At 37.5% G+C, this 26661-nt stretch overlaps 1 protein-coding gene across 1 annotated transcript in view; it reads left to right on the forward strand.

The window, feature by feature from the left end:
- RNF24 (ring finger protein 24) overlaps nt 1-22865 on the forward strand; it is a 73958-nt gene extending 51093 nt beyond the window's left edge. Inside the window, exons 2-6 of the mRNA XM_063111081.1 lie at nt 886-1035; nt 11766-11808; nt 14275-14316; nt 21592-21671; nt 22440-22865. Coding sequence (XP_062967151.1) covers nt 893-1035; nt 11766-11808; nt 14275-14316; nt 21592-21671; nt 22440-22578 — 447 coding nt within the window. The 5' untranslated portion in view covers nt 886-892 and the 3' untranslated portion in view covers nt 22579-22865. The remainder of the gene's footprint in view (nt 1-885; nt 1036-11765; nt 11809-14274; nt 14317-21591; nt 21672-22439) is intronic.
- The last annotated feature ends 3796 nt before the right edge of the window (nt 22866-26661 follow it).

The raw sequence follows: 26661 nt of genomic DNA on the forward strand, positions 1-26661 counted from the left end.
AGGCCCCAGCACCCATACATACTTGGTCAGTCATAGCTCTGTGACTGAAACTCTCTAAGCTTCAGTTTCTTTATCTATAAAATGAGGAGAAATTATGGCACCTACCATAGAAGTTTGATGTGAGAGTTAAATAAAATGATGCCAATAAGATACTTAGAACAGGGCATGACTTAAGAAAGGGGGTTAAAAAAAAGGAAGAAAATCAAAATGACTAGTAAACCATAAGCCACTGTTAACATTTTCATATATATATACACACATACACACACACATACAAATTTACAAAACTGGGATCATATTTTGTATGCAATTATATCCTGCTTAATTTTTTCCACAGATCTTTATATTTCTCTTGACATTAAAATTTACTGAAAACAGATTTTCATGGCCCCATAATATTGTGACATATGACTCTGTATAATTATTTAGTCATTATCTCCTTATGAGATATTCAACTTATTTTTAATATTTTACTATTATAAATATTGCTACTTTAAAAGTTGAGTTATTAAGTTAAAGGTTAAAGAGCTTGCAAAAACTTGAAACTTTTGAAACTTTTTTTTTCTTTTTGCACATTTTTATGTTTGTTGATTACTGGCATTATTTCAGTGAAATGCATTTTAGTGAATGAATGCAACTTGCAAAGCTTTTCATGTAGGCTCTCCTGTGTCTGGAATAATGCCAGGGACATAATAAGCACCCAGTAAATACTTGGTGTGATGAATGATGAATAAATGGCGAGAATATTAACACTTTGTCTATCATATTTCTTTCAAAGGGGGTCAAGCATTAGAAAACTTTTGCCTCTATAGATACAAAAATAATGCTGTCTTTATTTTTTTTCCTAATTTCCTAATTTTTTCCAATTTTTTTCTTCTCCCACAGTTCATCCATGAGCTCGGATTTCCCACATTACAACTTCAGGATGCCTAATATTGGATTCCAGAATCTGCCTCTCAACATATATATTGTGGTTTTTGGGACTGCTATATTTGTATTCATCCTTAGTTTACTCTTCTGTTGCTACTTGATTAGGTAATCAATTTTCATTCTATCTTACTTCAGAATATATTAAACAATAATAAATCAAGTTTCTACCCTCAGATTTAAAATTTTTTATAAGTATTATAATTGGCAAATTTTCTAAAAATTAATGTAGCCTAACATTTTAATCTTCTGTGAGGTAATAATCAGTAAAATAACTCTATACAATCTTTAATCCTATCTGCTGTTGGAATGTTTCACTCTGTGGGAGAAAATTGTCCTCATTTGTTTTTCCACCTTATTAGCACCTGGTCTACACTTACTCATTGTCTGCCCCCAAGATTTAATCTACTTTCACAGAGATTTCAAAATTGCTTTTCAAAAAAAAAAAAAAATTGCTTTTCAAGAGGGTATTGCATCATTGTTAGCTAAAGACATTAGGGATCAGAAAACAATGTCCAAGATAAGTTCCAAGCCTGTAAAAAACTTCTTATGGTCTATCAAGATTTTAAGCTTCCATTTGTTGTCAGACTAGTCAGATGTTCAGGTGATTGGTTATCTGCATAAAACACTAAATATTCCACAGGCCCTGCAGCAAATGTACAGACAAGTGATGAAGGATAACATCTCACCTGAGGGGATGATGGATTTAACCAGTAAAGATTCATGACTGAATCACTCATAACTACTTAAGCAAGCATTTTTACTTTTTTTATGTTTTTAAATAGGGCCTAATTTTCAAAGCCAAAACTGAGACTATAAAAAATTTTATATGGTAATGTTCAAAGAGCTTCGTGGAGTAAGAGAGTAGAAAATTGACTTTTATTAAGCAGCTGTACATATAATAGTTCTTAGTGTATGCACAATATATGATTATGGTTCACATAAATACCATCATCAGATGTCTGTCTCAGTAATTCGTTAATTGCCAGCAGTGTTTTGGAACATTAGACTGATGGTCAAATTCAAATGAATTTAGTGTGTAGTTTCTGATATTCTGACAAGTGAGTTTACTTCATCTTGGAAAGTGAGTCTTTTCTGAAGTTCTCACAAAATGCAGTTGCTCCTTATATCTCATAGATGTATTGGTTGCTTATGATTTTTAGGTCTTGCTCAGAGAAATAAATTAAATACTTGAGATTAATATAGTCTTCAGGAAAAACTTTTTTAAAAATCTGCTTATTTCCAGAAATTCTCCTTTTTCTAACATTTTTTTAATAGAGTAGTCCCCCTTTATCAACAAGGGATACATTCCAAGACCCCCAATGGATGCCTGAAACCACACATAGTACTGAACCCTATATATACTGTTTTTTTCCTATACATACATACCTATGATAAAGTTTAATTTATAAATTAGACACAGCAAGAGGTTAACAATAATAACTAAAAATAAAATAGAACAATTATAACAATATACTGTAATAAAAGTTGTGTTTATTTCCAGAATTTTTTATTTAATATTTTTGGACAACCATAAATTCCACAGGTAACTGGAACTGCAGAAAATGAAACCGCAGATAAGGAAGAACTACTGTAACAGTTTCATAAATGTCATATAAATATTCAGCATTTTTTTTAATTAGAGAATTAACCATAGCATAAGCAGGACCTCAGAACATTACAATATGTTCTTTTTTTCAGACCTACTAGATATTTTTTGTAATTCCTCTACAAATGGTGGTTTAACTCAGAAATTTGTGAATTTAATATTCAAAACCACATTATTTTTAAAAAGAGACAAAAATTAATACAAAAATATAACAAAATGTAAAAAAGGAAAATGTTTAAGTGTTATCATATATAAAAATTTAATTCTAAAATTTATAGCTCACAGTATAGTTTTTATTACTATGTCAAAGAATTGAGCCTTTAACTTTTTTTTTTTAAAGAAAAACATTACTATACCAATTGTGATTTGGGGTAAATTTTTTGAGAAATGAGTTATGAAACTCCATTTTTCCTCATTGTATTCCTTTAAATAGTCAAGTAAATAAGATAAAGAAAAAATGATTGCAGTTGTTTTCATGCATTATCATTGTACTTCACTTTATCTTTCTTGTATCCTTTTTTTACAATCAAGCTAACAAAGCAAAGAAATGGGGATCTGCTACACTAAAATAAAATTATCATGTTTAATCAGAAAAGCCAATCATGCTCAAACATTTCTAAACTCATTTACTAGTTAATGGCACCATTTTGAAAATTTAATCATGATGTAAGGAGCTTTTCTGTCTGATAATCCTAATTTGTTACCTTTAACCCTTCAAATGTTAAACTTGGATTTAACAAGCCTTTACAGTTAATCTGAAGATCCATGGATTCAGCTCCTCCAAAATTACCCAGGCTATTTTTGAGCATCACCTAAGCTCTCCAACACCTTCCCAGGAGACTCTTCTGTTCTCATGTAGAGAGCTCCCTCCAGTCATAGCCAGACTCATCACAACCATAGGAGGAACACATCTTAGGTCTAAATGAAATACCCACCACCAACCACAATATTACACAACATTGTAGTACTGAATCTGCTGACTGTGATAGGGCTCTGAACAGGACACTACTGGAGCACAAAAGAAGGACATCTTAACTTGCTAAGAGAGATCTTATTTTATAATCAATCATATAATATTCTAATTTATGTTTGTTATTCCTCTTTCTTCCCAGATGGATATTTATTGTTTGCTGTATCTCAAACACCTAGAACAGTGCTTAGCACAATATTAGGTACTCACTAAATATTTGTTGGGTGAATAAGTGAATAGTTTCCTTGGTAGGAAGTCATTAGATATGCCTAAAACTGAAAAATCAAGAAGTAGCAACACAAGCAAGTTATTTAGAAACATAGAAGTAAATATAAAAATAATGAGCTAAAAGGGGAGAGAGTGGTTATTCTGGGGAAGGGGGCAGAGGACTACTGAATTTTTGTTACTAACACTGTAGAACTACATATGGCTTTGAAATATGTACCTATATAACAAATAAAATTAAAAACTAAAAATAGAGGGAAACTTGGGGGTTAATATTAATTATGAGGTCTTGAACCAAAATAATGAAAGTACAGCTAGAGAAGATGTCACAGTTATGAGAAATATTTGAGAGGTAAAAATAAACAGAAATTAGTGACTAGACATTAAAGACAAAAAAGAGATGAGTTTAGAATTTTTCTTGGGCTACTGGCTTAGGCAGCTGGGTAGATAGCAATTCCTTCACAGAGATAGGAAATGCATGGGCAAGTTTTGGGTGAAAGGATGATAGATTCCATTTCAGACATGGGGGGACTGAGTCCCTGTGTAACAGATGAGATGTTTAGTATACAGATATATAGGTCTAAAGCTTGTGAGAAGTCTGGTCTTGAGATATGAGATTGTGTAATAATAGGTAGAAACTGAAGCCAGGGGTATCCCCTAGAAAGAACATGTATAGTAAAATCAAATGGGTTCAGGACAGAATCCTAGGGGAACATTGATATTTAACAGGAACCCATAAAAGAAACTGGGAAGAGATAGCAAGAGATAAGAGGAAAATCATGAGAGAAGTACCCCACAAGTAAGGTTGCAGTGGATACAGTCAGTTATGTCAGCTACTCCCAAGGAGGCCCAGTAAGATAAAAATTGAAAAGTTCCCATTACATTTGACAATTAGGTTTGTATCCATAATCTTCCTTAGAAGAGTTTCAATAGCATGGGATAGGGGGATGATGAGGCTATAATGAGGCAAAGCCTGACTAGCAGGTGAAAATGGATGTAAGGAATATAACCTCCTCTTTGAAGAATCTTGGCTGAGAAAAGATTAGGTTGTGGGGAGAGGAAGTTGCTGTAGAATCAAGGAAGTATTTTGGTGTTTGGCTTTTTTTAAGATAGAGATGTAGGCATAATATTAAGAAGAATAAGCCAATTGTGGAAGATTTGTGAGAAAGAATAAATCATGGAGGTGAGAAGAGACACACCTAAGAGATATAGCAGTATTAGTCCTGAGCAGGAGCATATCTTCTCCTAAGACAGAGATGAGGGTAACTGTAGAGAACAATACACATGTAGATATTATGGATCTGGGAATGAGAGAACTTGAATACCTGACAACCCTCTTTCTCTGTGGAGTAGAAAATTGACTGTTGAAGATGATAGGGTAGGAGATAGTAGGGTAAAGTTTGAAGAGAGTGGCAGGGTTTGAAACAGCCACTACATGAAAGCTTAGGATACTGAGCATGAATAGATAGAAGGATTAGAGAACAATGTGGAGAGTCAGGCTGAGTAAGGAGACCACAAATTTGTAGTGGCCATAGGCTTGCATGGTTTTATCATTTTCTCCAGCACTGTCCAGCATTGTTAACCATGCCCTCTTAGATACTTCTACATATCTATTTAGCAAAGATAAAATAGTGCAATGTAAAGTATTAGGTAATTAATGAGACATAGAGTAAAGGAGTAATCAGTAGGGTGAAGCCAATTTAAGAGAGCACTCCCTAGAAGGGATGAATTTTGAGACACAGTCTGAAGAAAATGTTTTGGTCCATGCTGTAGCTGGAAGTAACAAGTTCTGCTTTTGGGAAATATGCAGATCCAATTGAAAGATTCAAATAAGCAAAATGAAGTTACAAATCAAGGATCATTTTAGTGAATTCTAACAGAGTGCATTTTATTTCTTTATATAAAAATATACTCCTCTAAAATAAGCAGACAAAATCCAGTAAGGATAGAGATGATTTGAACCACCCAATTAATAAATTTGACTTAATTAAGATAAATTTACAGTTTATTCATTTAGGCAGCCAGCCAGAATGGGGATCTAAAACCCTGACCTTGGTGTTGTAAGACCGCACTCTAACCAACTGAGCTAACCAGCCAGCCTGAAATTTATAGTTTTAAATTCATGTATTAGGCAAGAAAAACTGAAAAACAATGATCTAAGATTTCCTTTCATTGAGTATAAAAAAAAAAAAAAAGCCAATTAAACCCAAAAGAAAGTAGAAGGAAGAAAATTAAAAATCTAAGCACAGATATCAGTGAAATAGAAAACAAATGTGTAATAGAGCAAATCGTTGAAACCAAAAGCTGGTTCTTTGGAAAGAATAATAAAATTGATGAATCTCTTGAAAAACTAATCAGGAAAAAGGAGAGAAAACATAAGTTACTAATATCGCAAATAAAAAAAGACATTACTACAAATCCTATAGACATTAAAAGGTCACAAAAAATATTATGAATTTATGACTATAATTTGAAATTTTAGATGAATTACATAGATTCCTAGGAAAAATAAGGTACATCAAAACTGACCCAAGAAAGGGCATTTATGAAAAACCATAGCTAATATCATACTCAGTAGTGATAGACTAAAAGCTTTCCCCCTAAGATCAGGACAAGACAAGGATGCCTGCTTTACCACTGCTATTCAACATTGTACTGGAAATTCTAGCCAGAACAATTAGGCAAGAAAAAGAAATATAAGGCATACAATTGGAAAGAAGTAAACTATCTCTGTTTGCAGATGACATGATTCTGTATATAGAAATTCCCATAATATCCACACAAAAACTACTAGAGCTAATAGACAAATTCAGCAAACTTTCAGAGTACAACATCAACACACAAAAGTCAGTTGTGTTTCTGTACACCACCAGTCAACAATCTGAAAAGGAAATAAAACAATTCCATTTATAATAACATCCAAAAGAATAAAATTCCTAGAAATAAAGTTAACCAAGGAGGTAAAAGACATGTACACTGAAAACTATAAAACGTTGCTGAAAGAAATTAAAGATCTAAATAAATGGAAAGATATCCCATGTTCATGGATTAGAAGACATTGTTAAGATGGCAGGATTTTCCCAAAGCAATCTACAGATTCAACGCAATCCCTGTCAAAATTCTAATGGCCTTTTTCGCAGAAATGGAAAAACTGATCCTCAAATTCATTTGGGACTGCAAAGGGCCCCAATAGCCAAATGAATATCGAAAAAGAAAAAATAGGACTCACACTACCTGGTTTCAAAACTTAACTACAAATCTACATTAATCAAAACATTGTGGTACCAGAATAACGATAGATGTATGAAGTGCCCCAGGCTCTCCCAAGCCAGGGCAGTGGGGGGTCGAGGATCTCAGCCACACACACACACACACACACACACACACACACACACGCCAGCCCAGTAGCTACCACTGAGCCACTGCAGGAAGCGCCCTAGGCTCTCCTGAGCCAGGGCTGTCAGGGGCCTCAGCCACATCCCTCTGACATGTGCAACCACCCCAGTGAGGACCATCAAGCCACAGCAAGAAGGGCCCTGGGTTCCCAAGCGGGGGTGGTAGAAGGTGAGGGCTTTTGCCACACACCCCTCACATCTTCACCCAGCCCAGCAATGACCAAGCCACCACTGGAATCCCCCCAGTCTCCCCTATGGGAATGAGGGGGCTGCCACAGGCCTCAGTTCCACCCGTCCTCCTTCCTCCTCCTTCCATCACATTTCCTTCACCTTTCCCCTCTCTCTCCCTCCCAACTGCTCCACAACACCATCCTAGAATGTAAAAAATAATATTAATAAATTTTGTTTTCTTTTAAAAAATAAAATAATTGAGTCTCTTGTAAACAGAAAAAAAAAGACATACAAGGGTACTTCAAAAAGTTCATGGAGAGATTTGTGTTATCTTTTAATTCCATTTTCCAGTGAACTTTTTGAGTACCCTCATATAAACCATTGGAATAGAATTGAAAATTCAGAAATAAACCCAAATGTATATGGCCAATTCATATTCAACAGGGTGTCAAAATCATTCAATGGGGAAAGAATTCTTTTACCAGTGGTGCTGGGACAGCTGGGTAGTCTCATGCAAAAGAGTGAAGTTGGACCCCTGCTTCACATATATACAAAAGTTAACTCAAATGCATCGACCACCTAAATATTAAGAGCTAAAACTATAAAACTCCTAGAAGAAAACATAAGGTTAAATTTTCATGACCTTGGATTGGCAATGGATTCTTAGATTTGGCACCAAAAGTACAAACAACAAGAGAAAAAATAGATAAATTGGACTTATAAAAAAAAGTCTGTCTGGTTAGCTTGAGTTGGTTACAGCATGGTGCTAATAACACCAAGGTTCAGGGTTCAATCCCTGTACCAGCCAGCTACCAAAAAAATAATTTAAAATATTTGTACATTAAAGGACATTATAGGAAAGTGATAAGGCAACCTGCAGAATGGGAGAAAAATATTTACAAATCGTATATCTGATAAAGGTTTAATACCCAGAATGTATTAAGGACTCTTACAGCTCAACAACAAAAAGACAACCCAATTAAAAAATGGGCAAAGGACTTAAATAGACAGCTCTCCAAAGAGGATATACAAATGGCCAAAAAGCAAATGAAAAGATCTTTGACATTATTGGTCATTAAGAAAATGCAAATTAAAATCGCAGTGAGATACCACTTCACACATACTAGAATGCCACAGTCAAAAATATGGAAAATAACAAGTGTTGGTGAGGATGTGGAGAAATAGGAACCTCATACTTTGCTGGTGGGAATGTAACATGGTACGGCTGCTGTGGAAAAGAGTTTGGTAGTTCCTGAAAATATTAAAAGAATTTGGTAGTTCCTCATATGACCCAGCATTTTCACTCATAGGTACATACCCAAGACAAATGAAAAGATCTGTCCAGACAGAAACTCATACAGGAATGTTTATAGCAGCATTATTTATAATAGCCAAAAGGTATAAACAACCCAAATGTTCATAACAGATGAATGGGTAAACAACTTGTGGTACACACATACAATGGAATATCATTCAGCCATGAAAAGGAATGAGGTACTGATATGTACCACAACTAGGATGAACTTCAAAATCATTAGGCTCAATGAAAAGCCAGACACAGAAGGTCACATGCTGCATGACTTCCTTGATATCATATATTCATAATAGGCAAATTCTATTTTGATAGAAAGCAGATTAGAGGTTGCCAGGGGGTGGGGGAAGAGAAGAATGGGGAGTGATTACTTAATGGGTACCAGGTGTTTTTTGGGGGTGATGGAAATGTTTTAAAACTAGAGAGAGCTGGTGGTTGCACAACATTGTGACTATACTAACTACCACTGAATTGTATACTTTAAGATGGTTGATTGTATGTTATGTGAATAAAAATAAAAGAATAAAATTTTCAAAAAGAAAAAACTGACATGAGAAATAGAAAATATAAGTAGTTATACATTCAGTAAATTGAATGTGTTATTAAAGCATTCCCTCAAAGAAATTGGAAGCCAAGTAATTCACTAGTGAATTCCTCCAAACATTTAAGGAAAAAATACCACTCTCATATGACTCTTCCAGAGCACAGAAGCAGAGTAGATCCATCTCAACTTATATAGTGAGGCCAGCATCATTTTTATTCCAAAGCCTGACAAGGACATTACAAGCAAGGAAATTATAGACCAATCTTTCTCATGAACAAAATATTAGTAAACCTAATTCAGGAACATACACAAAGGGTAGTACATCACAACCAAATGGGGTTTGTTCCAGGACTAAAGGCTATTTCAATATTCAAAAATCAATCAATACATTATACCACGTTAATAATAAAAAGGAAGAAAAAACATAATAAAGCATTTGATAAAATTTAATACCTATTCATGATTTTTTTTAAAATCATCGAACTAGGAATAGAACTCTTTTTCCTACAAAAAATCTGAAGAAAATGTCACACTTAATAGTGACATTGATAGTGACATTCACTGTCCCCTCTTTTATTTAGCATTTGTACTGGTGGACCTAGCCATTGCAAAAATAAATAAAAGAATAGAAAGAAGTATATGAATATTAGAAAGGCAGAGTTTAAATTGTCATTATTTGTAGACAACATAATTGTCTACACTCAAAAATCAAAAAAATTCTACAAATTATTTAGAATTAAAATATGTGAATTACGAAGTCACTGTATACAAGGTCAGTATACCAAAATTGCTTTTTTCTATATGGTAGCAAGAAACGATTCGAAAATGAAAAAAAATTTAAATACCATTTACAGTAGCATCAAAAATTACCAAATACCTTGGAGAAATGTGTCTAGTGGTTAAAAATAAAAAATAGATGATATTGACACAGGCATATTAGTTTTCTAGGGCTGCTGTAACAAAGTACCACAAACTGGGCAACTTAAAACAACAAATTTAATTTCCCACACTTCTGGAGTCTTGATGTTTGAAATCAGAGTGCCAGCAAGCCCGTGCTGTTTCTGAAGACTAGGGAGGATCCTTCCTTGCCTCTTCCTAGCGTCTGGTGGTTGCCCGCAAACCTTGGCATTCTTTGGTTGCATTGCTTCCGTCTTTGCTTCTGTCTTCACATTGCCTTCTTTTCTGTCTCTGTCTCTGTGTGGACTTGCCTCTTCTGCCAGGGTTCACCCTAATCCAGTATGACCTCATCTTAACTAGTTAATAATCTGAAAAGACCCTATTTCCAAATAAGGTTACATTCTGAGAGGTTCTGGCTGGATGTGAATTTGAGGGGGGACACTATTCAACCCAATATACAAAGATAGGCAAATAGACCAATGGAATGGAATAAAAATTCTGGAAACAGACCCACATTTTGGATATGCCTGATTTACAACAGACATGCCACTGTGGTGCGGTGGGGAAAGGACATCTTTTCAGTAAATGACGGTGAGGCAAAAGAAAATCTGCATGGGGATAAAAAGAACCTTAAGCCCCTACTTCACAGCATACATAAAGACCAATTTCAGATGGTTCATAGATCTAAATGTGATAGGTAAAATAACATTGTTTTAACAACACACTTGAGAATTTCTTCATAGGCAAATATTTCTTTAACTGGACACTAAAAGAACTAACCTAATTGGGAAAAGTTGATAAACTGGACTTCATTTAAATGTAAAACGTTTTTAAACTGCACCTGCCAAGTAGTGGCAAAGATGTGGAACAACTAGAATTCTCATGAACTATCATCCATAGCAGCAGAAATTGGTACAAGCACTTTGGACCAGTAATTTTACTCCTAGGTATATACTCAACAAAAATGAGTCCACTAAATATACGACGACTAAGAGACATGTAGAAGAATTTGTGTAGCAGCTTTATTTAAATAACCCAAAACTGGAAGTAATCTAAATATTCATCAGCAGTAGAATGGATAAATAAATTGTATTTTATTTATACAATGGAATACTATATGTAACCAATCACAAGAGTATATACCAATTGATCCATTTATGTGAAGTTCAAAACAGGCATAGTTCATCTGCAGTGATAAAAATCAGGATAGTAGTACCTCTAGGGGCTGAATATTGATAGGGAGGGTCATTTTAGAGGGGTGCTGGAAATATACTATATCTTGATATGGGTAGTAGTTTATATGATATATGCCTTTTTTTTTTTTTGGAGCTGTATGCTTACGGTTTTTGTACTTTATTGGATGTATGTTACACTTAAATTTTTTAATTAAGAAAAATGTGATATATTAAATATTATTGAAACAACTGGACTATCATTAATATAGAAAGAATTGAGTCATCTTCATTAAAATATGAGATTTTGTTTCAATGAGATTTCACCAGATCTTACATTTAGGTAATATGTCATGGTTTGCCAGGTACTTTCCCATAACATGGTAAGAGTTATGTCATTTGAGTGTATTCCAGGATAAAAATTCTGTATTTTAAACCATAAGTAATATAAGGTAATAACAAAAATCTGGGGTTTTTTTATCATCTTTTTCAAGTTATCATATTGGAAGTCTCAGTATCACACTGCTCGTTTCTGTTTTTTAGGCTAAGACATCAAGCACACAAAGAATTTTATGCCTACAAACAGGTGAGAAATTAAACTCAGATTGCCTTGATTGTGCTTTTTCCCCAGAAACTAAGAACTCAGATTTCCACTCATATTTTAAACCGGGACTGGTTTACTGTTGCTTTGTGTTGCTTCACCCCCCACAGATTTGTCACCCACTTCCCCTGGGTGACAGAAATGCAAAGGATTACTCAAAACCCATCTCTTCCTAGCAGTGAGAGGCCCCAAAGCAGTTAACTTCCCTGGAACCCTCCAGCGAGAGGGGTCCCTTCCTCGGAAAATTAACGCCGAATTGGGGTTCTCTTCCTGCATTTATTTTCCAGACCAGGAAGTTACAGGAAGAGAACAAAGATAGGGTTATAGTTTAACAATATAGGCTGGTAACTTTCAGTGAAACAAGACAAATGACATTCCAGTAAACCTATCAACAAAAGCTTTGATCTTAACAAACATTCCTTCTCCCTCCACAGTTTCTCAGTATCTTTACATAACAATCACTAACTAGTCTGTCTTTGAGCCAGCAACCTGCTGTGCCACAATTCTTTATCTTACGCCAGAGACTTATAGCCTGAGGAAAATTTCCTGTCCTTGCAAGGTCAATATTTGAAACTGCAAGACTTTGGAAAACCAGGCCCAGTGAAGTACATATGCTTTATAGTATATTCCACAGTTTACTTTTGTTCACTTTAGCATTTCATCTGCATTTGCAGTACAAAATAGATCAATTTATTTTCTTAAGTATTCTTCTTTTCTTTCATAAGTATTATTTGAAGCTATTGAAAGTTCAGATGATATAATAATATAGTTTAACAGAGAACTTGAGCCAACATGTTGCTAAAGAGAGATGCTGTCACTTGTAATCCTTAAAGTTACTGTTAACTTAATGAAATTCAAAGATTCCATTAAATGAATTTTTTTCATCCTTCTCCATTAGAAGACATAGCAGTTCCTCAGAGATGACCAGTTGTTACAGTGATCTCATTGACTCCCTTTTGTACACTAGAAGTCTACAAACTTGAATCATATCTGTTAACACCTAGCCTTCACTGATTTGTTCTTTAAGTTAATAAACTTAACTTTTCTTGAAGGCCAAGTAAAAATAGGTTTTTTTCCATGTGTCATCCATTACATTTTATCACTGACACCAAACAGTGGGCCTAGATTTTTCTTAATTTTCTTTTGGGCATAACCATGAAATTTTTGTTGTCCTTAGCATTTTTTTTTAATTTTTCAATTTTTTTTATTTTTTGCCAATTTCAGCTTACTTGGGTCTTTAACCTTGCCTGGTGCTGTTACAGGACCATGTCACCATTAGGTTTGCATGTGCATGTATCTTTGAAATCTGAGCTTATCCCTAGATGTACACACCAATATCCTTAGGTAACCCCATGTTCCATAGGTCTCATATGGGATTCATAATTTGAGCTGAATGCTTTAGTTTTCTAAATGAATGAATATTTTTGTGTCAGTTCTATCATAGTCTTGACAACCTACAAGATATTTGTATGTAGGCTAACTAGAAAGTAAAATTGGCCTTTGTGGTCAGTTAATAGGTGAAATTGATGATAGAACTAATCAAGTCACAAGACAGATGATAATTTTGATCTTTAAAATATACCAATTAGGAAATTTAGTACATCCCTATGTAGTTGGATGGTGGCTTCTGGTTGTGACTTCTGAAAATGTGATTTGCCCTCAAAATGACTTTTAGTTCAGAAATGTAAGACACCCAAAATTTAGAGATTTTTCTCCAATTTTACTTGCCCATTTTTCCAATTTAAGATAGAATTTAACTCTAGTAAACTATGTTTATTCTCAGAAAAAAAATCTTTTTAGATAGTAATCTGCTTTCTTATCACTTGGCATTCATTTTAACTGATGTCCAGTCACCAGAGTCAGGTTAGGGACAATAATTGGATGAATTTTTGGCCCATTAACATAACTCTGGGTCATACTAAATAAAGTTTACTGAGGACATTGATGTATAATAATAAGCAAAACTTCCAAAATTAAGATTGACTTTACTTTTTAATCTTTTATAAATTACTAGTCAGTCAGTCCCATCAGCCAATGCTGTGTTTTACTGGATCCTGAGGCAGTCAGTCTCATTTATTTTCCCCCCATCTTAGCACTTAGTCTAGATGGGCATGTGTTAATGTCTTTTCTCAAAATTTAACCTATTCTCAAAGAGATTTTAAAACTGCTTCTCAGGAGAATATTGCATCATTCCTCAAGTTAAAAGAATGTTGCTAAAATGTTCTTTCTCAAACTGTTAAAGATTCTTTCCAATATTAAATATGAAAGCAATGAGCTATACAAGATAACTTCAGAAGTTCACGGAAAAATTCATATTATGTTTTATTTTTCAACAAACTTTTTGAAGTAGCCTCATATATATACACAAAAGAAAAATATTTGTTAGTATAATGAGAAAATTTTTCAATTACAGATTTAAATGGGCATAAGAACATACTTTTTGTCTTACAGGTTATATTAAAAGAGAAAGTAAAAGAACTGAATTTACATGAGGTAAGTTTTTTATGTTAATTTTTTCTTGAGCTATTTTCTAATAGAAGTAGTATGCTGTGGTATGCTTAAACACCTTTATTTTCAGATGTTGAAAAAAATTAGGCTTATTTTGATCAGCTTAATAGCATATTTGAGGGTGAGGTCACATAAAAATCAGTTGTGTGGAGGCTTTAAGAGAGTAGCACAAGTTAGCCGATTATCTCAGTTGGTTAGAGCATGGTGCTGATAATACCAAGGTCCAGGGTTCGATTCCTGTGCCAGCCATCTGCCAAAAAAATAAAAGAAAATAAAACAAGAGAGTAACATAACTCATATTTTTAATAGGAATGGTGCCAATGTAAAATTTCAGTGTTTCGTTCGGTGAGACATAGAAAAGGGAGAGAGCGACCCAAGCCAGGCGCTGTTCCAGCCAAAAGGCTTGTTCCACTAACGTGGAGGGGAGACTAAGCCAGATCAGTTGCCCCAAACCAAGGAAAGCAGGAGGTTTGTAAGACTTTTAGGGAGGGTTCTTACAGAGCAATGGGCAATTTCGAAATCGGTGGTATGCAATGTGACATGGCCCTTGTGGTCCGATAACATCTGGTCGGTTTGAGCACAGGCTTCTGAAGCATTCCTTCCAGCCCAGCCCAATTGCCTTAAGCTGGCCATGAAGGTAATACATAGCAGCAGGGATGCTGCTTGCTATCCATGCTGTATGAATAGGAGATAGAAATAAATTAGTTTTTCTACTCAAGATGAATTTGCACTAATTTTACCCTTGAAAATGTTCCCAGAATTTCCCTCTTACAAATGGCACAAAAAAGGCAGTAATTATTTCATGGGGGTGAGGGTTTGGGGAGGTGAGACAGTGGGATGGAATAGGGAAGAACACATAAGTAGAGAGGTGAATCCTTGGGGTTTTCTAGCCTTTAGGTTGTATGGTTGGTTCACAGGTGCTTACTATGTATGTTATTATGCTTTGTAACTTAAGTACAAATGTGGGTGTGTGTATTCTGTATACTTTAAAATACATAATCTGTAAGAATTCTTTTTAACTCTGTTCCTTGTGTTACCTCTGACTACAAATGTTCAGAATTTTTATTTTTATCACCCTTTCCCTTCCTCCCTTTCTGAGTTTTTAAATTGGTGTTTAAAGCAAGGACTTAGAACACTGTATTTTATAATATCTTTATTTTATATAGCCTAACTGTTATGAAACTATGTCATCAATCTCTTCCAAAAAAGTTAATTTGTAAAGTTATTTGAAAAATAATAAAAATTATTATTTATATGATTGTTAAACACTTTGAAATTGTTCCTTTGCTCTTTCTGAATATTTTACATCAGAGTTGATTGACATGTTGCTGTTTAACAGTACTTGAGACCTAACCTTGGATTAATTCCAAGCATCAATTACAGTTTGATTTTTAACTTTTCCCAAAAATTAATTTTGACACATGGCCAAAATTAACATGAAGTAATAGAAGGTGATCTGTTTTCTATTTGGGGTCTTTTTGATGACTATAAATGAAAAGATTAAATTCTGACATACTTTAACAATGTTGAATAACCAGATTTGTCAAGAACAGAAGTCTTCCTTATTGATTTGACCCTTAGTTTAGAAACTTTATCCTGAATAAGTGCATTGTGTTGCATCATGATGTATCAGAATTAGTATCCCAGCTGCACTCACCAATTCCAGTGTCACCGAATCTGGTCACTTGTATTTAGTCTTTGATTTGTTCACCACAGTATCCCCAGCTCTGGTTATGGTGAGTAGTTGCTTTCTCCACTGAATTTCTTTTGCACCTTTGTCAAAAATCAAATGGCCATGTTTCTGTGACTCTATTTCTGGATTCTCTATTTTGCTCCCTTGATTTATGTGCCTGTCCCTTCATCAGTACCACATTGTCTTGATTACTATAGCTTTATATATAGTAAGTCTTAAAATCAGTTAGTGTGATTCTCCAAATTTATTCTTCTTTTCCAAAATTGTTTTAGCTAGTGTAGAGTTCCTTTGCCCTTCCATGTAAATTGTAGCATCAGCTTGTGTATATCTACAAAAAAAATACTGCTGGGATTTGAATTAGTATTGCATTAAATCTATAAGTCCATTTGGAGAGAATTGACCTTCACCATGCTGAGTCTTCTAATCTAGCAACACATTATGTCTTTCCATTTATTTATTTGAAGATCTGTTGTTAGGTGCAAACACATTTAGGATTTTTATGTGTTCTTGGTGAATTGATCTGTTTATCAAGATCCCTCTTCATCTCTGGTAATTTGTTTTGAAATCTTTGTCCAGGGCTGGCCGGTTAGCTCAGTTAGAGTGCAGCCTTGTAATACCAAGGTCACAGGTTTGGATCCCCAAAAAGGGCAGCCACCAAAAAAAAAAAAAGAAAGAAAGAAAAGAAATCTTTTTCTGATATTAATATAGCCACTCCAGCTTACTTTTAATTAATGTTTGCATGGTATGCATTTTCTATCCTCTTTTTTTCAGTACCTATATAATTATATTTGAAGTGAATTTTCTTACAGACAGCGTATAGGTGGGTCGTGTTTCTCCCCCCATTTGTTTATTTTTTTAATTGAAACATAATTGATTGTATATATTTATGGGATTGCAGAGTTGCCTGTCAGTATTTGTGTACAATATGTGATGATCAAATCAGTATTGTAGCTATGTTCATCATTGCAAATCATAATTATTGTTTGTGTCCTTTACCCAGTTTCTCCTAACCCTCCTCCCCCTTCCCCTTAAGGGTCATATTTTTTTATCCACTCTGCCAATATGCCTTTTAATTGGTATGTTTAGACCATTTACATTGAATGCAATTATTGATATGTTTGGAATTAGATCTACCATTTTATTATTTGTCTTTTCTCTTTTTCATTCTGTTTGCCTTTTCTTGCCTTCTTCTGGGTTATTTGGACTTTTTCATTTTAATTTTTTTATTTATTGTGATTTCTATTTTATCACTTTGTATTATTTTTAGTGATTATAGAGATTACAAAATAAGTACTTTACTTAGAATCATATTTTTAGCACTTCAGTTGGAATGCAGAAACCTTGACACCATGTAGGTCTTTATATAGTAGCTGTCATATTAGATCTATATATATATTGAAAATCTCATCAGACAATATTAATATATTTTACTTTTAACCATCAGACATATTTTTAAAAACTCAAGAGGGAAAGGATAGTTGTTGTATTTATCCAGATATTTACCATTTCTATTGCTCTTCATTCCCAATGCTCCAAGTTTCCTTCTTATGTCATTTCCCTTCTATCTGATGAATTTTCTTTAACAATTCTTTTAGAGTAGGTCTGCTGGCCATAAATTCTATTAGTTTGTCTTCATCTGAAAATGGACATGAGAACTTTCATTCTTGAAGGATATTTTTGTTGTATTTTGTTGTATCAACTTTGGGTTGATAGTTCTTTTCTTTCAACACTTTAAGAATGTTATGTCACTTCCTTCTGCTCCTCCATGGTTTTTGATGAGAAATTCACAGTCATTTGAATGATTGATCCCCTGTCAGTAGTGCATCAGTTTTCTCTGGCTGTTTTCTTTGTCTTTGGTTTTCAGCAATTTGATTATAATATGTCTGGGCATGGGTTTCTTTGGATTTATCCTGTTTTCAGTTTGCTCAGCTTCATGAATATATAGGTTTGTCTTCAGCCAAGCTTGGGAAGTTTTCAACCATTATTTCTTCAAATTTTTTTCTGAATTTCGTTTTTTCTCTTTTTGGGACTCCAGTGACACAAATGTTAGACCTTTTGTGGTTGTCCCACAGTTCCTTGAGGATCTGGTTTTCTTATTTTTCGATCTTTTTCTCTCTGTTTTTCAGATTGGGTAATTTCTATTGTTCTGTCTTCTCATTCACTGATTCTTTCCTATGTCCTCTCCATTCTGCTGTAGAGCCCATCCCTTAAGTTTTTGATTGAGGTTATTCCATTTTTTAGATTCTATAATTCTCATTCATTTTTTTCTTATATCTTTTATTTGTTTGTAATAACGTGTTTTAACATTTGTATCAAGCATTCATGATTGCTCATTTGAGCATTGTTATAAAGACCTTAAAGTAGTTCTTGTCTGTTTTATGATTCCAACGTCTGTGTCATCTCATCATCAATGTCTGTTGATTGTCTTTTCCTGTGCATTGTGATTTTCACGATTCTGCCATTGAAAAGCTTTTGTATCTTTGTCAAAATCAGTTGGCTATCCAAAAGGGATTTGTGGGGTCGTCCCATGGCTCACTCGGGAGAGTATGGTGCTGATAACACCAAGGCCCCAGGTTCAGATCCTATATAGGGATGGCCGGTTAGCTCACTGGGAGAGCGTGGTGCTGACAACACCAAGTCAAGGGTTAAGATCCCCTTACCAGTCATCTTAAAAAAAAAAAAGAAAAAAAAGGATTTGTGACTAAACTATATAAAGAAGTCTTACCACTCAATAATAAAAAGAAAAATAACCCAAGTAAAAAATGGGCAAAAGACTTGAATAGACATTTTTCCAAAGAAGATATACAAATGGCCAATAAGCACAACATTATTAGTCATTAGGGAAATGATCACTTCACACACTCTAGGATGACTGTAATCAAAAACACAAACAATAATAAATGTTGATGATATGGAGAAATTGAAGCCCACATACACTGCTTGTAGGAATGTAAAATGATGCAGTCACTTTGGCAAGTTTGTAGATCCTCAAAAAGCTGAACATAGAATTACCATATGACCCAGCAATTCCACTCTTTGGTGCATACCCAAAAGAATTGAAAACAGGGACTGAAACAGATACTTGTATACCAATGTTTATAGCAATATGATTCACAATAGCTAAAAGGTATAAACAACCCAAATGTCTATCAACAGATGAATGGATAAACAAAATATGGGATACACATACAATGGAATATTATTCAGCCATAAAGGTGAAGTACTGATACATGTTTCAATATGAGTATACCATGAAGACATTATGCTAAGTGAAAAAAGCCGGACATAAAAGACCATAGATTGTATGATTCCATTTATATGAAATGTCCAGAATAAACAAATCCATCAAGACAGAAAGTAGATTAGTGCTTGGTTGCCAGGGACTGGGGAAGGGGGAGACTAGGAAGTGACTGCTTATGGGTATGAGCTTTTCAGAGGAGTGGGTGATACAAAAGTTCTGGAATTAGATAGTGGCGATGGTTGCACAATTCCAAATAGACTTTAAAACTGCTGAATTGTACACTTATTTAAAGGAGTGAATATTATGGTATGTTACTTACATCTCAGTTTTTTAAAAGGTGATGGGAAGTCACACTGGAGAAACAATCTTTCATTGAAATACTGGAAAGTAAAGTTCATTTGCAAAATATGATCTGTAAAGGGAAGTTGTAAAATAAGTTTAGCCCTCAAGGAACTTCTGGGAAGTCAAATCTGAGGCTTTTCTCTTTTTGTGATTACTCTTAACGTTTGGTCACCATTTACACTAAATATGTCACAATTATTTTGAGGTATTTTTTTTCCAGGTAGCTGTAGTCTTAAATTTTGTTTATTTAAAATATAATAGCACACTATAACCATTAATAGAAACTTCACTTTGAAAAGGCTACAAATCTAACTTTAGGTTTTGGGAAAATAAGTGAATAAAAATGAACAACTTGCATTTCAGTAGGATCAGTGCTGAATCTCCACAGGACAGTTCTGACTCTGTTTCAGAAGGCTGGCTATTGAAGGCCCAGCAGCCTGTTCACACAGTGTGAGAGGTGGGAACATTGTTCTCCCATTACAGGTAGAAAGCTGAGGCCCAAAAAGGTACCCCAAGGCTGAAACTGCTAGTTTCTTACCCACAGTTTGTTCTCAACCTGCCTCCAGAAAACAAAAACAGTCTTGACAATAGTGCTCCCATCACAGAATGTATACATTAATGGAAACAACTGGTATTGGTAGACTGCCTTACTGCATCCTCAGCCCTTCCCCCCAACCTGAGCTGATGACAGTCCTGTGAGGGGCAGAGCAGGTCATGTCTTCATTTTACAGATAAAGGAACAGTGCTCCGAGGGATATCATGAGGGCAGAGACACCACAGCTAGTCGGTGTCTGAGCCGAGCTGCCTATCCTGCTCTCCTTCCTGCTCTCCTGCCATCTTGGGGAGATGTAGAGTTTGACAGGACATAGGTATTCAATCTCCTCCTCCTGGGACGATCCTGTCTGCTGTACACAGAAGGCCCAAGAGCTGCCTCAGCAAGGGTATTGGAGGACCAACATTCACAGCACTGGCCACGGCTCATGCATAACCTAAGAAGACTGGATTATGTGGTATAGGTTAAGAAACTGGTGACAGTGAAGCCCTGTCAGTAGGCTGGGCAAGAAATGGTGATGGCTTGAACCAGGTTCCCTGGGGATGGACAGGGAAGTAAGCAGAGAGGAATTCGGCCATTGGGTGGGAGATGGAAGTGGTATAGCAGCACATCAGTGCAATAGACCTGGGTCCCCAGACAGGCCTGGCCACTCCCCAGCTGAATGGCCTCAAGAAGTGTGGTTATTGCTCTGAGCTTCTGTTTCTTCATCTGTAAAATGGGTAAGTGCAATGATGCATGGTATCCATGGGCACTGGTAAGTGCCCCAGAAGTTGTTGGAACCCAGCATGTGGGTATGAAGAAGACCTCTTTTCAAGCAGTGGAGACAAGTCACCTTTCAGAGCAGTCCTGGCCCCATCTGCACATTTTCATAAGTTATAATTTAGTGAGTCTTTAATAACTTTTTATATGACAAAGACACTGACAGAAGGACAGTGCCAAAGTGGGAGGACTGAGGAACTATAAATAGCATGTTCCTGCAGGTTATACTATAAAGACTGGGGAAAGGATTGCCAGGGCATGAGCAGTGTCTTTCAGTGAGTGCTCGGGAGCCAGGGCAGCAGTGCTGAGCAAGCAGAGCATTCCCAGGGAAAGTCTGTCCCTCAGCACACCCCAGGAAAATGATAGTAGGTCAGGCCTGCATTCATGACAGTAACCCTAAGTCACACTCTTCTGATGCACCGAAGTAAAGGAGGCTGCCTCTTGCTTTCTGTCCTCTCCTGTCTGCCACCACTTTTTAACACGTGTGACCAGATAAGCTTGAAACACTTCTTCAGAAGACCTCATCCATTCTAGCCTGTTTCTGTCACTTAATAAGTTGTGGGATGTTATAAGTCTCTTCCAATGGCTGGACCTAAGGAGCCTGCACTCTACTTTGTGGCCTTGGAGAATACTTAGCAGACACTTGGCCTCATTTGTGCATTTGTCTTTCAGCTCTGTGCAGTATGTCTGGAAGACTTCAAGCCTCGAGATGAGTTGGGGATTTGTCCATGTAAGCATGCCTTCCACAGAAAGTGAGTATTGGTGTGGAATTATTTAATGGGAGCCAAGTTTGAGGTACATCAACCAACTTACTTGTGGGCTTTGGGGCAATGCCAGACAAGCTTGATGGCTTCATGATTGGTCTATAATGCAGAAGGCTGACAGCACCCTATAGGGTGGGGGGGTATGTGTATGTGACATTAGGAGGAATCAGAGTGGTGGGACGTGACCGCCATGACAAGACTTTGGGCAGAGAGCCAGATGAGCCCACACCTCTTTGGAGCCCAGGCTATAAACAGCTGTTTAGCTGGAACTTTCCAATGAGAGCTTTCATCTCCTAAAAATTTATTTTAATCAAAACCATAGTTATTTTGGATCAAAATAAATAAAGGCTGGATATAAACGATAGGGTGGTACCAATCTCCTCCCCCATCCTGTAGACATATTAATATTTCCTCTTCTCTTGCAATTTTATGTGTTTTGTATTTCTATTAGAAAATTTTACTTTTCCTGCTTCCCGCCCCCTCCTCAGTGTATTGTTCTTCTCTAAGAAGTCATGGGCAACTGAGGGTATAATATGCTGACTGTGGCTTGTTAGTATCGCCTTGTGTGAGACAGGAGGCTCTGGTTCCCCCAGAGGATGCTGTGCATCCTCTACCTGGTGGTGGAGCTCCTTGGACCCTACACCAGACTCCTAAAACTTGGGCTCTGGGTGACAGATGTGTTCACTGTATATGACAACAGCAGGTGCCATGAGCATGGGACTGATGTCTTCCCCCCTGTGGCATCTCATTCTGCAGGTGCCTTATTAAGTGGCTGGAGGTTCGGAAAGTGTGTCCCCTATGCAATATGCCAGTTCTGCAGCTGGCCCAGTTGCACAGTAAGCAGGACCATGGACCCCCACAGGGGCCCCTCCCTGGGGCAGAGAACATTGTATAGCTCACCATGAAGATCAGACTTGCTGGATACGACATCCGCGTGGAACCAGGAGGAGCACAAGCTGTCTCAGTGTTGGCTGCTCTCTACCTGGGGCACCAGCTGCCACTTCCTTTGCCTCTTAAAGAATTCTTGGGCCGTCCACACTGGGAACCTAGGCATCTGGGTCTTGTGACAACCAAAGCACTCTGACACTACCCCGTGTTGAGAGAAGAGGAGTGGATGAGCCTGCAGGTTTGGCTCAAGAAACTTCATGAAGGTCTGTTGCTAATCCCATTATGCTTTGTCTCCTGGACACTCGTCTCGATGTCAAGCAGGAGGGAAGATGAACACAAGTGTTGGAGGAGAATGAGGGCAGGTCTTTAAAGCCACACCCCCACCCTGTGGACGATGAGCTTCTGTGCAGACCGCACATGCCTTTGCAGCAACAAACCCTCCCGGCAGCCCCTGAGCCAAGTAAAACCAGCACAACCAGCTGCCTGTGGTTGCTGAGGCAGTGCCAGCAAGCCTCTTCGTGTTATGTTCCAAAAAAGTCCATTTAGGAACCTAAGGGCTTTGGGTACATCAGAGCAGCAGTGCCCCTCACCACCCCTTCCCCGTCAAGTTCACAACACTTGCTATCACATCATCCAAACTGAAAACATTAGATGCACTTGGAAAGGCCTGTCAGAAGCCATTTCCTCTTATCATTTCTCCTTCTACTCACCAGTGAGGTGTCAGTCAGGAACCCCAGCATGGTGTCAGTCCTGAGCCCACACTGTCCATGTGCAACCCAGAGGGCCCAGAGTGCTTCCCACATCCCCACATGTGCAGCGTGGCTCAGCGTAGCTGCTGGTCTCAGCCCCTACTGCAGCGGGGAGCTGTCATGAGCCTTTTCTGGGAATGGTCGAGGAGGATGCTGACCCCTTTGCCTCTTCCCTTCCCTCTCTTGCCCTATCTCTTTTTACTTAAAATGGCTTCCACTTTTAACGGTTTATCCCAAATAAGATCCCTACATAATCCTGAAGCCGCGATCCACTTGGAATTGTAAATAGGTTCAGGAAGCTCCTGCAGGGCTGTCCACCCATTGGTGTGTACCTCAGTATTTGGACTTAGGATAACTAACTGAAAGTGTTTTTATAGGAGAGAAATGCATGCTGCTTTTTGGCTCTTTCTGTCCAACTTTTCTAGAAGTGACTCAGAGTCCATTAGGATTTGTGAATATTGTATAAATTAACTATGTAAAGCAGCCGTGGGTCAGATTAAAAAATTCGCCGTGGGTCAGATTAAAAAATTCTTTTCCACAGTCCTCCTCTCCACCTCCCTCCATCATACTAGTGCCTGCCTCAACTCCTTGTCAACTGCTTTGCCCTACCCCATTCCCCAGGTGTGAATGGGGGAAGCTTTTCACTGGAAGTACAATCTCCATGATATGGAGAAAGGATGGAAGGAGCTTTGCTACTCTGCTTATGGCAGGTCTCCAGGGTTTTTTTCTGGAATCTACCCTCTACCATCTTAGAATGGGGAAAGGGAGCCTGTCCTTGGCTCAGGTGGCTGGGGTCAGAAGAAAATTCCCATTAGCCTAGAAAAGTGCTGAGCAGAATCCAATTTGGAAAATTACAAATCCAGTTGGTCAGCATTGGCTGATTCCTGTGTGTGACCTATTCGTGGTATGCCAACTGGACTGCTTCCTAAATAGGGCAAGGGAAGTGTGGAATATTTTTACATGAAAGCTTTAGCCTGTTTGGCACCCATAAAAAAACCTATTTGTACACTCCTGCTTTCACTCTTTTTGCATTCTTTACTTGTAACACAATAGAGCTGAATGCTGCAAAACACCCAGTTTACAGTGAAATATTTTCAGTGACCAATGTCAGAAGCAGACTTGCTTCTGGACTGGACTCATTAATGGCCAGCGTCCACTATTTTCCATGGAATGGCCTTGGGACAAATGTCACCTCTTTGTTATGGGGCTCTAGTAGGAAAGAGAATTTTTTCCCCTGAAAGGAGAAATTCAATATGATCTGTAACCATAAATATTGCTGCTCAGTTTTTGTAGGGTTGTAGCCTTTCAGTTGCAGCCTTTTTCTGACCCTGCGTGAATAGCAAGGAGGCAGCCTCACCAAGTTCCTGTATTCATAGGGATGCAAACGAACTCATCTCACTTTGTTACAGCTACAGGCAAGTTGAGATGGTCGATGCATACCACTGGACCAGAGGCACAAAGCCCAAATAGTTACGGCCATCAGAGGAAAGCACAAGAAAGATCTGCACTGGGCACTGGGCACCATCTTGGGTCTGCTTTGCCTGCATGAGGTGCCACTAACGTGACCTCAGCACTTGTGAACGTGGAGTGCTTCTTAAAATGCATCCTTCTGCTGAAATTGGGCTGGAAATTGGAGCTGTTAAGAATATTTTCTGCTCTAGTCATCTCCCCTTTCTCAGCTTGGTGTCCTTCTACTGCAGCAGGCCTACTGTCACTCACAGCAGTTCCTGTGATTCTTAGCAGCATTACTCAAATGTGTTTGCTCTCTACATCTGGACTTCATTGTGCATCTGTATTGCCATACATGCAAATGGCAGGCCTTTTAATTTACATCTTCCTTTAATTATGGTTAAAATCACAGTTTTTTTGTTTGAAAGACAGTACATCTGGATTTTTTTTTTTTTTTTTTTTTTTTTAAGAATTAGGGATCCCTCTTTTGGCTCAGGGTCCAACCTTACAGTGAGGCCTCTCTTTCCACATCTCTCTTTCTGAGTGGCTGATGACCTTCTATTAATGTGCAGACACATGGGGACTCTGGTCTGCTTTTGGACCACTGGCTGGTATTCTTTGTCTTAATGCGTCTTAAGCAGTTAAAAGATTGGATGTTACTTGTGTGCTGAGGATTAGTGGAGCATAACTCAGCCCCAGCTGGACTCCATGGGTGGCTGAATCACTGTCCTACTATTGCTAGGGGGATAACTGAATTCAGCTCTTTAGAAATAGGGAGCAAAACTAGCCTGACTTGATTCCTGGTTAGGTTAGTATTAAGACACAGAACTGGACATCTGCTGGTTTTCTTTGACAAATGTGATTTGGTTAGGCCTGTCGCTGGCAGATAAGGGCCTTGTAGCCTGTGCTTGCCTGGCAAGAGAGCACGACAAGACAGAAATGATCAAATGGATGATGGCTCCTGCAGGTCTGGGCCAAGGGATACAGGGGAACTTTCACCACTGCCAAACACCCATTTCTTCACAAGACTTGACAAATGAAAATCCTTTTCCCCAGCACCAAGCCGCTTACATCCACCAGAGTTGTGGCCTCGGGCTTTGTCCCTTTCCACAGCCCCACTCCAAAGCATGTCATCTTCATGGCCTGATCCCACTCTAAGCTACTTTGAATGACTAGTAATTATTTTTATGAGAAGCTTTCGGGGAATGATGAAATGCACACAGGACAGTATCAGAGCTCTAGGCGGAACAGGTGCTCAGAGTGGTTTGACTCACCCCCTTGCCACTCAGCAGCCTCAAGATTTTCTGATTAACCGCTCAAAGCCTGTTTCCTTATCCACCCAGATTCTAATAACAATGTCTTTCTTGCCACCTCTTGGATTAGTCACTGTGTCCAGAGCCTGGTGGGTGGAGGCCTAGGGTTATGGGGGCTCTTGATACCACATAATGCCATGGTAGAAACAGAAACTCAGCCTGAGGCCTCCTGAGCTATAGAGGCTCTCCCTGGGGCCCCGGTTTACCTGGCTCCCTTCCCTCCCCTGACCTTCCTTGCTACTTTTGCCCACAGTGCACCCTGACATGGTTGCTCAGTGCCAAAATATTCCTTATTTAAGTTTCTGAATAGGCAATCACTTCACATGGTTCACAAGTGATAAGTGTTCCTTGCATTCCTGACCCCAGAAAGCCCAGCTCCTTGCCCTGTGAGCACCATTAGTTTGCTCCTTGTGTATCTTTCCAGAGATCATTTATGCATACACACATGCATGTGTGTGTGTTTATATATATATATATATATAATTTCTCTTTTTAGTCATGTGATACCAGACAAGAATATTCAAGGAACATTCCTATTCATGTGGGAAAGGCCATCCCAGAAGTCAGAATATCTGTAAA

This window comes from Cynocephalus volans, chromosome 1 (assembly GCF_027409185.1).
Source record: "Cynocephalus volans isolate mCynVol1 chromosome 1, mCynVol1.pri, whole genome shotgun sequence".
NCBI lineage: Eukaryota > Metazoa > Chordata > Mammalia > Dermoptera > Cynocephalidae > Cynocephalus > Cynocephalus volans.